At 42.1% G+C, this 12461-nt stretch overlaps 1 protein-coding gene and 1 long non-coding RNA gene across 2 annotated transcripts; both read right to left on the bottom strand.

Moving 5' to 3' along the window:
- Nucleotides 1–954: 954 nt before the first annotated feature.
- LOC125531608 lies at nucleotides 955–1850 on the bottom strand. Its single transcript, XR_007293363.1, has 3 exons — nucleotides 1607–1850; nucleotides 1406–1507; nucleotides 955–1287 (listed from the first exon to the last, which is right to left on the bottom strand). It is a non-coding gene; the product is annotated as an uncharacterized LOC125531608 (long non-coding RNA).
- A 2597-nt stretch (nucleotides 1851–4447) lies between these two features.
- On the bottom strand, nucleotides 4448–10789 carry LOC125531609 (ankyrin-3-like). Its single transcript, XM_048695947.1, has 3 exons — nucleotides 8456–10789; nucleotides 5582–6162; nucleotides 4448–5484 (listed from the first exon to the last, which is right to left on the bottom strand). The coding sequence occupies exons 1-3, from the start codon at nucleotides 9336–9338 to the stop codon at nucleotides 4816–4818; spliced, it is 2133 nt and encodes a 710-aa protein (XP_048551904.1). The 5' UTR covers nucleotides 9339–10789; the 3' UTR covers nucleotides 4448–4815.
- Nucleotides 10790–12461: the final 1672 nt, after the last annotated feature.

Raw genomic sequence — 12461 nt, 5'->3', positions numbered from 1 at the left:
AATTTAAACATTCCCCCTCTTACCCTCTCCTTCTAAATGTGAGGTAAGAAGGTAAGAGTTAAGCTCTTCTAACATCTGCCTACCACAAGGCGACAGGTTTGTGCATTTTTTTTATGTATATCTATCACTGAACCGTTGATGTCCTTGCCTGAATCGGTGATGTTGTAGTGGTTTCTCTTGGACGTTCAGCTGAGATGTGGTTTGCCTGAACTCTTTTGTTTTGTTTTGTTTTGCATTACAGCACCTGAGAAGACTTTGAGTGCTAACTAGTAGTTTGGTTTGTACAGTTTCCTACTGGAGAATGGCTGATAAACCTTGGTAATTGGTATGTTTGATGGTGAACACACACAAATTCAACTATGATATGGTCTCCATGCCAAATTTAACGTCTCCTAATTTCCTTGGACAATGCTGGTACTATGAACTCGCTAATAAACACATGAACCATCTAGCAAAATGAAGGAAACATGGACAGAATCTGGCTATGTGCATCGACCTTGAGAAACTAAAAGTCCGGAGGCAGAAACCACATGCGGCAGCCATTCCCGCCATCCTCATAATGGTAATGCTATACCTGTCACCCGTGACCATTGCACTTGTAGAAAACAGGGTATTAGTCCTGGTTCATAAGGGTCTTTAGTCCCGATTTTGCAACCGGGACTAAAGGCCCTCACTTTTAGTCCCAATTGTGTTACGATCCAGGACTAAAGGAGCTCCACGTGGCCTCTGTGGGGCGCTCAGGCAGGAGGACCTTTAGTCCCAGTTAGTAACACGGACCGGGAATAAAAGACAGCCACGCGTCAGCACCTGCCAAGCGCTGGTTTTTTTTGGAAATGATGGGTTTATGGTTTTGGAGGCTTTAGCGGTTTCATATTGTGTTTCCTCCTTTTCTTTTTGTGTTTACCATTCAATTCTTTTACATTTAGGGTTTTCATTTTTATTTATATTTTCCATTCAACTCGACGCTAACTACTACATATAGCAATGAAGGAACCATTACACAAATCTTCATGAATATAGAGAGAAGTGACCTCTCTTTTTCCATGCTTGGTCGAACAACAAGTTTTCCTATATCTATTCGACGCTACTACGTATAGTGCACGTTCATGCATATATACAATGTAACATCTCTTACTATCCCAATATCTAATTACCAACATTCACTACCAATTCTCAATGGTATTCTCCGGTTTTAGCAATGATCTCTTCAAGGAAGAATCCCACCAATTCCTCTTGTATTGCTCGTATGCGAGCCTTTGGTAGGAGTTCATCCCGCTTTCGTTCAATCTAATTTAAAGAAGAGGGTCAATATATATCTCATTCCTCTTGAATTGCTACACACACACGCACACACACACACACAATTGATGGTAATAAAATAAATTTGTGAATATTGTTTACGTACTTCAAGTTTTTCAAACAAGCTGTCCGCCTCAGAGGTCGTCACGCGAATGAACTCGCAAACATAGTATCCACATAAGTTATTTCCAGATCCCTGCCTCGAGCACTTTACGAGAATAGAGCTCAATCAAAATAATAATCAAGCACGATAGTGATATTGAAACTAGAATCAAAGAGATGCGCGGACCTAGCTAGTACTACTTACACTGAGTTGTTTAAATCGCAGCTCCTCTCTCCATTCACCCCTAACCTGCTTGGTGAACTCTTTCCAAACCCCGCCCGACAAAGAAAATGAATAATTTATTAATTACTTGATATTAGGAAATGAATGAAAGTTGCCAATATAGTGCGATAATGATTGAAATTACCTCTGGAGCATTTCTCTCAGGTCCGCCCACATCTTCATGTCTTTACGTAACTATTCCATGACAAGTACTTTTCCTGCGACAAACTGAATGACTAGCAGAATAAAGTGGAACCTGCGCACGCATAGCTCATCAATTACACTTAACATCGAGTAAGAGAAACAGAATGATGTGTAAAAAATAGTATAACACTTACTAGAAGTTGTAAGGAAATAGTATTTCTTTTTGGTTTGTTCTTCAATTAACGCCCTTAGCAAAATCTTCTCCGCATCCTTGGCGTTCCATTTTACCTTAGCTTCATGAATAATATTTGGGTTAATGAACCCAATGTCCAGATTTGTCCTCTTTGCCATTCGAGGATCTTCTTTCTGCATAATATATATAGTAAGGATAATTATACATGCAATGAACGAGCTGAGCTAGAGACTTAATTACATAAATGATACTTACAAACAATAGCAACTGACGACAGATTTGTCGATGGCGTCTTGATTGTATAACTGAAATAATTCTTCAAATTGAACGTAAATCTCCGATAAGGATACAACACAAGTAAAGTTTGCACAAAGTAAAGGTAAGAGATAATCACAAGTGGAGACGGTGAAGACGAGGATGTGTTACCGAAGTTCCTTCCCTTTGAAAGGAAGTACGTCTCCGTTGAAGCGGTGTGGAGGCACAATTCTCCCCAAGAAGTCACTAGGGCCACCGTATTCTCCTCACGCCCTCACACAATGCGAGAAGCCGTGATTCCATTAGTGGTGCCCTTGAAGACGGTGACCGAACCTTTAAAACAAGGTTGGGGCAATCTCCACAACTTAATTGGAGGCTCCTAACCACACCACGAAGTTTCACCACAATGAAATGTGGCTCCCAGGTAACCTCAACCATCTAGGATGCTCAAACGCCCAAGAGTAACAAGATCCGCAAGGGATAAGTGGGGGAAATTAAATTTCTCTTGGTGAAAGTGTAGATCTAGGCCTTCTGAAGCAATCCCTAAAGAATCAACAAGTTTGATCTGCTAGGAAGAGAGATCGGGCAAGAATGAGCTTGTGAGCAATAATGGAGCTTGGGGGAAGAAGAGGTAAGTCAACTTGGGGAAGATGACTCCCTTATATAGTGGGATAAGAAATCCAACCGTTATGCACCCACACCCCGTGTACACGCTGTAGTACCGCTCGGGTGAGTGGTACTTCCGCGCAGTGGCGGAGACAGGTCCCAGGCAGCCCGGGCGGCTGCCTGGGGCTTGATAGTTGTTTACTTCGTTGACTGTAGCGATTATTATACATATAGTGCTACAGTAAGCTACAGTGAAAGAAGGCTGCCTGGGTCGGCCTGGGGCTTGTCTAATTCCTGGCGCCGCCGCTGCTTCCGCTGGCATGGAAGTTCTAGCCGCTGCGTATAACTGAGTAAGTCATGGAGGCGGTAGTTCCGCTGGAGCGGTACTACAGCTCCCACCAGCGGTACTTCCGCTTGGTGTTGTACAACAGCAGCAAACCGCGGTAGTAAAGGAAGGAAGGGCGGTACTATCGCTAGGAACTGCCGCTCAACTTTCGCCCGTGGAACAGACTAGTCCAGAACCTAAAAAATAAGACGCTCTGACAGGGTCTGGGCAAGAAGGGAAGAACAAGCTCAAATATTGGGAAGGAAATAGGGTGCAAGGAAAGTGTACGTGATGATTCCACCCAAATCTTTTCGAAGCGGATCCTCTCTTAATAGTACGGTGTTCCTATGACTCAAGTCCACCGAAAAAAGAAACGCAAGAAAACACCGTCTTTCTAAATCTTCAGAGCGTTCAAATCATCTTGTGCCATGAGGTAGAATTATCTGAAATGCTCAACGCACACAATTAGTCCGCAAAAACATTACGATCAATCACCAAAATCACTAAAGGAGAAATATGGCCTAACACACGGCAACAGCGGCACCGACCGTAGTCTCAAGAACACGCATACGTGCTAGTCCTTCACCAACACACAAAAACAATCTACGACGTGGCAGCTGTACAAAGATAACACAATGGGACCCACATAGGACCTCTGCCCACCGCAATATGTCTGGAAGTATCCACGGATCAGGCAACCCGGCGGCCAGCCAAAGCACATGCACCGCACACGCACAAAGCGACATCAAGGCAAAAAGATGAACCAACCCGTGCTTGGATGGTTAGAGGGACGATGGTATTCCCAGTCCACCAGGGTTCAAGTCCTGGTGCTCGCATTATTTTTGGATTTATTTCAGAATTTTCGGCGATGCGTTTTCAGTGGGAGGAGACATTCCCATCGACGACGAGACGTCTATGATGACTTTGTAAATGTCACAGACACTAGAAACTTTGTACCCCTTATCCCGAATTAATGCATGTGTTGCACAGCTGTAGGCCCGGTTTACATTGCGTGAAAGACTTAACCAGAAAAAAGAATTGGCCCAAAAAGGATACGTAAACACGATGTGTATCACATTAAGAAAATTTACCGACGGAAGCCTAGAGCCACACGCTATCTATTTCTACCCCCAGCCTCCCAAAGAAATATGTGTCCATACTCCATAGGCCCGATCGGCCAAATGGTGAAACGTGATAGCTTAAACTTGATTAGAAATAGGGGCTTTGGTATTCTGAATAATTTAATCTTCAATTAGGATTCTTTAATATGTAATGTGAGACATGATCCCTTTATCAATTCATAATAAAAAAGGGAAAACGTAGCTCCTTCAATCAGCTTAGACGAGTCATAAATATCAGCCACTCAATACAAAAGTCTGTTGCAGACAAATACATTAAGCCTTGTTTATACTGGTACACAAACATTAACTCTTGAACAAAGAAAGGTCTAAGCACAGGAGGACATTAAAGTTGTCACGAAACATAATCCTGAAGATGGTAGATCCGAAATCTCCAATTGACAGTGTGAAAACAGACACACTTACAAAAGATGGTAATGATCCATGTAAAATATGTCCACTTGGCCTTCTTCAAACTAGTGGTGTTGGTGGTTGTACCGCCGGTTCAACTTTACGACTGGTGTGGCTTATTGCAGTCAAACAAAGATGACTACTTTGGGCCAATAATGTTAAATAGAATACAGACCACGAATGTGAATGCTGCCACTGGGAATGTCCACACTATCCTCACTCTCCTACAGCATGGTGCTATCAGCAGACTACAAATCTCTGCAAGTTGAACATTCTGATAGAGATATATGAGAAAACTCATGGCACACACTGCAATGGCAGTCTTATGAGCAACTGGAGCTAGCAGCATATAGGTACCAAGTGCAAAGGCAGCTACCAAGCTTGTAATCGAAACTGACAAGCAATGGAAGGCCATGCTTAAATTATTAGCCCGGACATTAAGACTATACAACGGAGATCCAGAAATCATGAGGCAAATCGTGGCCATCGTCGAGAAAGTGAAGGCAAGTGCATTGGCCAGGATGAATGCATCAAAAGTGTACCTTCCAGCAAGTGTTGGTGTGCCTCCATTAGTGTGATCATCAGCTCTGTAACCTCCAGGCATGGCGAAAGCTGCACCAAACGTCATGGTTGCAATTATGACTGATCCAATACATAGACTTTGGGTCCCCTCTTTCACGTTCTCCATTGTATCTATTTCATCCTGTCTTGCTTGGACAATATCATTTTCCTTAAGGTAACCCCGACGATTAATACCACATTTAGCACCAGCAAAACTGAGTGCGACATCTATTATTTCTTCAGTTCTCTGCAAAATCAAAATAAACAAACATTTAGCAACACAAATCTCAGCTGATCTTGTTCACCTCCAATGACCTTAAATATGAAATGATTATGTACGTTACCTGATTATAAACAAATCTTTTCGGAAGATTGCGACGTGCTATATCTAGCGGAGTCTCCCCTTCATCATTTGTTAAATTCAAGTGTACGTCTCCATTATTGAGCAGAGAACAAAGCATTCTAAGGTTCCCAGACTGGACAGCTAGGTGCAGGGCAGTGTTTCCATCATTGTCTTGCATATTCAAAATCCATGTTGGCAACTGTTTGCCGCAAGTATAATCGATTGGCCATGTTGGCTTTTTGTCAAACAGAACATGAATAAATGTCCTTCCCCTAGCATCACACAAACCAATGCAACTGGGTGACTCCTTAAGAAAACCCTTGATGACATCTGTTGCATCGACCAATGCAGCTGCAGCCACATGTATGGGGAATGATCCGTCATTATCCGCTAGGTACAATGCATCTGGATTGGCTTTTAGCAAAAGTAAACTTGTGGATCGTCGTGTCATACGGGTCTTATGTGCAGATATGGGGCGAGATCCAGCTACGACGGATATGCATAAGTGAAGAGGTGTACTTCCATTATCATCTTGCTGTATTGTGAGGGCATTGTTCCATCCTAACAACATCTCTGTAAGACCTGCAAGTGTCATCTATCAGTTAAACTAATCATTATGAAGAAACCAAAAAAACCAACAACTAAAATAATCAACTCTAAACTCTATGTCTGCCTGGTTAGCGCCATGTGAGCATTCTCCATACACTATCTTCCTTAGGAAAGAGAGAAAATTTCTTGAAATTACATACATACTTGTCTCTTATCCATTACGAGAGAAAATTAATTAAACCTGTAAGCTAGGTTATATGCCTTTTACTTAGCTGGGCATTGCCTGCAATTCTATATCTATATCTATATCTATATATCTATATCTATATCTACTAATAAAACAAGGTGTGTTTCTTTGATTTTTTTTCATCCGTTCACCGCCGAAAAGTTTTTTTTTAATTTGAGGTGATACTAATTTTTTTTTTGCGTCCATGTGTTAGAAAAGAATAATATTTTGCCCAGAATTTCGTATCTGGCCACGCGCGCACTGGCCCAGCAAAACCAGCCCACTTAATTTACTGCCCATGTAGTGGGGAAAACACTATTTAGCGGGCAGTACGTGATATAGTCGGGGCTTCGCACAGGGCGCCCAAGACTGGGCCGGACTATTTTCCATTTTTCCTATACTTATTATTTTCCATTTTTCCTATACTTATTATTTTCCATTTTCTTTCCTCTTTATTTTTATTTTTTCATTGAACTTTATTTTTTTCCTTTTTCCTATATTTATTATTTTCCATTTTACTTATCATCCAATACAAAATTTCCAGAATTTCAATTTTGATTAAATTTCCGAAAACTTTTCAGAAATTTAAAACAAATACTTTTTTGAATTATTGTTTTTAAATTTTATTTTTCCCGCTCCAAAAGTTGTCAAAATCAGAACATTTTAGTTTTTTTCTAATATTTTTTGAGATTTCTAAAAAACAGTTACATTTTAGAAAATGTTCAAAATTCAAAAAATATTCTTGTTTTACTGAAATGTTCACAAATTGAAATAGTGTTCGCGTTTGAAAAACTCATTGTCGAAAATTGTTCTGAATGTTAAAAACATGTTCCTGTATAAAAAAAATCACCAATTCAAAAAATATTAGTGTTTTTATAAAAGGTTCATGTTTTCCAAAAAGGTTTGTAAATTTAAAAAATGTTCCTGTCTCTCCCGTTGCAACGCACGTGCATATGTGCTAGTGATTGACAGAGAAATATCAATACAATTTTGAAGTGTTGAGAGAGAAGAAACACTGCTCAACAGGTCAGTTGGCCATATATGGATTGGAACAAGCGCCATAGTCCTATTACTAATTCTTAGTCGAGTTAGAAGTTGGAACCTTGGCTTTACAACATATAGAAAGCAGACAGCTAACTTGGCATTAAAACGTTTTGGTGGCTTGCATCTCTTAATAGTTAGAAGGCTGTCGGCACCCGCAAAAAAAAAGGCAGTTGGCACCACATGTGTATGGTAACTTAGTCCATCACAATTAATTAATACACCCATGAGCTACTCTCAGTTTGGACTAGAATGGACCATGTACCAAAAATCGCCATTTCTATTATTGTGACATGAAGTTTTAGCTGCACATTATATTTATGCAATGGACTCACAATTCCTTACAATGCAAAAAATAATTATTTTCATACAGGATAGACCAAGCTTAACTTTGAAGTTTGAACTGTCGTTCTACACTTGTTCATATATGGCTCCATGCTACACATATCTATGCTGTTATAGAATTGATTAGTTCTCATAGTGTACTTAATATATATCATTAAAATAGTACTACTTGGTATCATCATGGGTCTTCATTTCTCAAATCTACGCCAGCACCCCCTTCCTCTAATTGAATCAACGATGAACATTGAAACATACTCCTTTGGCTAAGAGGGCATGATGGCCAAGTTTAAAACGAATCTAATCAATAATCGGTGTACACACGAGTAACCCAGACCCAAGTTGTCGTCAACTTAAATCGTGCATGTACGTATTTACCTACTTTGTCTTCTGCATACGACATAATTAGTTGGTCTGACTGGACTACATCTTTGACCTCATTTGGATTATCTCTTTCTTTCTCTCTTTTTCTTGGTAGAAGTGAGTTCACCTTAATTTCACTAATACGTGTAAGTCAAGCTACATAGGTTATGGTCGAAAGGATAAAATGATCGATCTTAAGGACATAAACATTCTTCTTACAAGTCCCAATGATAAACAAAAGAAAACAGAAATGATCCCAATCCAAATGTATGCTAAATAGTAATTACCTCGCAAAAAAGTGTAGATAGAAAAATAGTCGGTTAAAACGAGATGTAGACGAGGAAGCACAGGTACCTTTGTCTCGGAGAACCGCAGCATGCAATGCATTTTGTCCATTTGGTCCAGAGTATGAAAGGTCGTCGCCACTCATTTCATAGAGTGATTCCGCGATGATTTTCTCTTCAAGTAAGATGGCTAGGTATAACGGCGACTCACCACCTTTCGGAAAACTGGCCAACTGTGAATCCTCCTGCATGAACAACTTGACGATATCATTGTTCCCAATACGGACAGCCTCATGCAAGGCTGTCCATTTCTTCTTGTTTTCTGTCTCCAGCAGATCCTTCACTCTATTAGCATTGCCACCCTCTTCTCTAGCCAGATCAATGAGACGAGACACCATTTGGACGTTCCCCACCCGTGCAGCACAGTGCAGGGGTGTATCTCCCCTGGTGTTCTGCACGAAGAGGAGGTTTTTGGCCTTCCTGTTGACGAGGCCATCTTTATTAAAGAAGTCCTCGCCATTACTGTGGGTGGCGATCGCATGGAGAACAGTGTCACCTCCAATGGTGCGCGTGTCCAGGAGGGACTCGCTGAGAAATGATTCTTCGTCACCCGATGCTGGATGCCTTGCCGAGCTTCTGATGGCCCCGTAGCTCGTGCCACGGCGGTCTTCCCCATTGAGAAGAGATTCCAGATCATGGAAAGAGCCAGAGCAGGCCGCTGCTAGCAGCCGGGGATCCATGACCGGCGAGGGAGGCTTCGGTGTGGAAGTCTTGTTGCCTGAGGCCATCACCACTACCATGGTCGAAGGATCCTCTTTGGTGAGCATATCCTTCAACTGCTGGCAATGGTCAGGGCATGTGGCCACGACCATCTTGGCTTCCATGTTCACCAATTGACTAGCACTTGCCACAATTTGTGAGGCATGAGGTTCCTCCCTGGTGGTCGACGCCATCACCAGTAACAAGAGGCGCCAACTCTACATACCCTTCTGGTTATAGAAGGCTGGTTGTGAATGTAGGGCAGTGTGTGAGTGCTGGTTATGCAGCCAACTCCTCCCCTTATGTAGTTGCACAAGGAGTAAAGTGCATTGTTTCTTCAAGGAGAACAAAGCACGTGAAGTGTTGCTAGTGTGGTATGCATGGACTGTCCATGGCTGGCCTTTTGCTACAGCATCCCCTTTGCTTGCGGTTGGAGCTAATTAATTAAAGAACAAAGATGGGATTGTCCCCCTACCTTCTTCTTCTTTTTGTTTTAATAAAGAAAGGGGAGAGCAGAGCTGCACTTTTGTAGCATTCTACTTTTAAGTCTTTGTCACCTCAAAAAAAATCACCTCAATTTTACCTGTGGAAGAATCTGCACAGAGGCATAACACGGTCAACGGAGAGCACATCATACACTTAACAGAGACAACAGAACAGAGCGTATTATGATCCTTTTCGCAAAAAAAAAAACATCTTCTTACAAAATACTTCTCCAGCGATGTGGTTATCTATGTTTTGCTTTTGTGTAGAGATACCCGGTGTTCCTGTGATATACGGCCTGACATTAGTATATATAGAAATAGACGTCCCACATTGTTGAAATTATTCATCACACAAGGACTCCCGACCCGTGTGCAGGTGACTGACATTGTTGAAAACACACGACCTAGACATCTGTGCTACATTCAAAACATCACACAGGTAAAGAAAAGGCACCCGGCCCATGGGCGATTTGGTATATAGATTTTGAAAACAAAGACTGAATTAACGCCCTCTACCTGGTTCTTCCTTTATCTTTGAAATAAAGAAAGGGCAGAGCAGCAGAGCTGGGCTATACACTTCGGATCAGATACCTCTTTGGTCTGGTAAGGCTGGGAGCACAGCAGAGTCGGTACTTTTTGCGCTTTTCTTCACGTGCCAAGGGAAATTACTGGAATGTACTGCCGCCATCAGAAACGCATTTGTAAGAAAACCAAAGCCAGGGTAGTGATATAAACGGTTTTATATTAGTTTACAGAGGGGATACCATGCATTATGTACACATTGCATGTAAACAGATTTTCTTTCTCCATTGCAACTTGTCACTTTTGTACAAATTGGCTTCGTTCTTATCTTTGCTTCAGCGACTACTCCAAGATATGGAGCCTGTGGCGGGGGCTTGTACATAGCTAGATAGGGTAGCCATTTCGAGTGGATTTTTTTTCCAGTTTAATGAGGATTTGGTGCACCCCACTCGTTCCCGTTACCCACAGCTGATACCGCACCGATGCAGTGGAAGGGAAGTAGCCTAAGGTGATGTTTGGTTGGGCTGCGGATTTCTGAAAGCAGCTGCGGGAAAGCTGTAGGTCATTTTTGTTTCCATTTGGCAAACTAGCTGTACGAGTTGTGGTTGTGGAGATAAATGTCTGAAATAAACCTAAGGGTTGAGAGATTTGTTCCACGCTGTTTAATGATAATAACATCATTACTAGTTTATTTAGAGCACTAATAAAACTTAATTAAGCAATGATTCAATTTGCATTGTTTTATAAATGATCAATACGTAGCACACAAATAGAAATAGCAGACAACTTATCACATAATGAACTAGCAATTGAACCCGAATATTGCATCATTGTTCTATACATCAGTACATTAGATCACTTGCATTTTTTAGAAGAAAAAGCCCAACAACTTGATTACTAGGACACTTCTAGACATGTTACAAAATAGAATAGTAGTCTGTCCATGAGCAGATGAAATAACTCTATAATTCACCCGAGCTCACCAAGGAGTTAGCAACTCTATAACGAACTATGTTCATGTCGACGATGCCAAGTCTCGCTGGAACACTATCTACTTGGAGTGGATGTACTCCCAAGTCTTCATCAGGAACATAATCCTCATCTTCATCACATTTGTCAAACACCTCATCGGGCAACTTGGTCTCATGAATATAGTTGTGCAACGACATACAAGCAATACTAGTATATTTTTGACTACAAGGGTTGAAACTATGTACACCCTTCAAGATGCGCCATTTAGCTTTGAGCACTCCAAATGACCGCTCAACAATGTTTCTAAGTAATGGGTGAGCCTCATATTTGCCAACCGGTTTTTGTCCATTAAAAATTCCGATATATGGTATATTTGGCCTTTGTAAGGAGTAAAATACCCTTGACGGTTTGGATATCCTCAATCGTCGACCTACATGCATGCTGGGACAAAGCTTCAGTGATGTAGCCTGGGGTGTTGCAGCAAGGATAGGTGGAGAAGAAGGACGGATGAGAGGAGGGCCGTCGGTGGTGGCTAGCTAGCAGGTGTTCCACGACCCTGAATAGCAACAGCAGTGGAGTAGTTCCCGGTGATGAGGGGTGGCAGCGGAGTTGAGAAGCTTGTCGGGCGGATAGGGGAGAGGAGGATGGTAGGATGGAGGCGTCCGGCGGTGGTTGCTAGCCGGTGCCCCTCTCCCTTGATTTGTAGGGGCAGCCGTAGAAGAGCTCCTGGCGCAGGAGCGGACCGGTATCTACCAGCATGGGAGGCGGCGAGAGGAACTCTAATCGCCAGAATGGGATAGGAGAAAGGGTAACCGATGTCCGTTCTCAGTGGGTTCCTCTGAATCGGGATGGATCGATCCATCGAGTGTGAACGATGGGTAATTTTTCGTGAATTCTAGGGGGTATGTTCACTGGAAAACGTTTCAAATCAACCGGATAATTTTCCACTCGCGTAAACCTCCTCTCCCACGCGACACATGCCATGCGGGTCCACCCAACACTTTTCATCCTCAACCTTATCTCCTCCCTTCCGCTCGCATTTCTTCTTCTTCCCGCCGCTTTCCCTTTTCCTCATCTCTCTCGCCATCCCTCACCATGGGACACAACCACTGCTCGGAATTTGGCATAGGGCCTCAGAATTTGCGGCTCGGTGTTCAAGATTCTTTACGGTTGCTGTTGAACAGAATGGCATTCTCTGTGGACTTGATGGTAAAATAAAGGATAAAAATCTGTGCAGGTGTATTGCATTGAGAGTAGACACAAAAAATCTTTGACCAAAATCTGGACTACATATGAATTAAGCACATGGATGAACAAGCTAGCAAATTCAAACAGTTT

The sequence above is a fragment of the Triticum urartu genome, unplaced genomic scaffold, assembly GCF_003073215.2.
Source record: "Triticum urartu cultivar G1812 unplaced genomic scaffold, Tu2.1 TuUngrouped_contig_7607, whole genome shotgun sequence".
Taxonomy (NCBI): Eukaryota; Viridiplantae; Streptophyta; class Magnoliopsida; order Poales; family Poaceae; genus Triticum; species Triticum urartu.
Note: the sequence above shows the minus strand (reverse complement) of the source record. Positions and strands in the feature narration are given on the sequence as shown.

Excerpts from the sequence above, each read along its gene's own strand:
- LOC125531609 (XM_048695947.1), bottom strand. The coding sequence starts at position 9,338 with ATGGCGTCGACCACCAGGGAGGAACCTCATGCCTCACAAATTGTGGCA. Across the intron at positions 6,163-8,455 it reads TGCGGTTCTCCGAGACAAAG|GTCTTACAGAGATGTTGTTA; the intron begins GTACCTGTGCTT and ends TGACACTTGCAG. Across the intron at positions 5,485-5,581 it reads AAAGATTTGTTTATAATCAG|AGAACTGAAGAAATAATAGA; the intron begins GTAACGTACATA and ends TTGATTTTGCAG.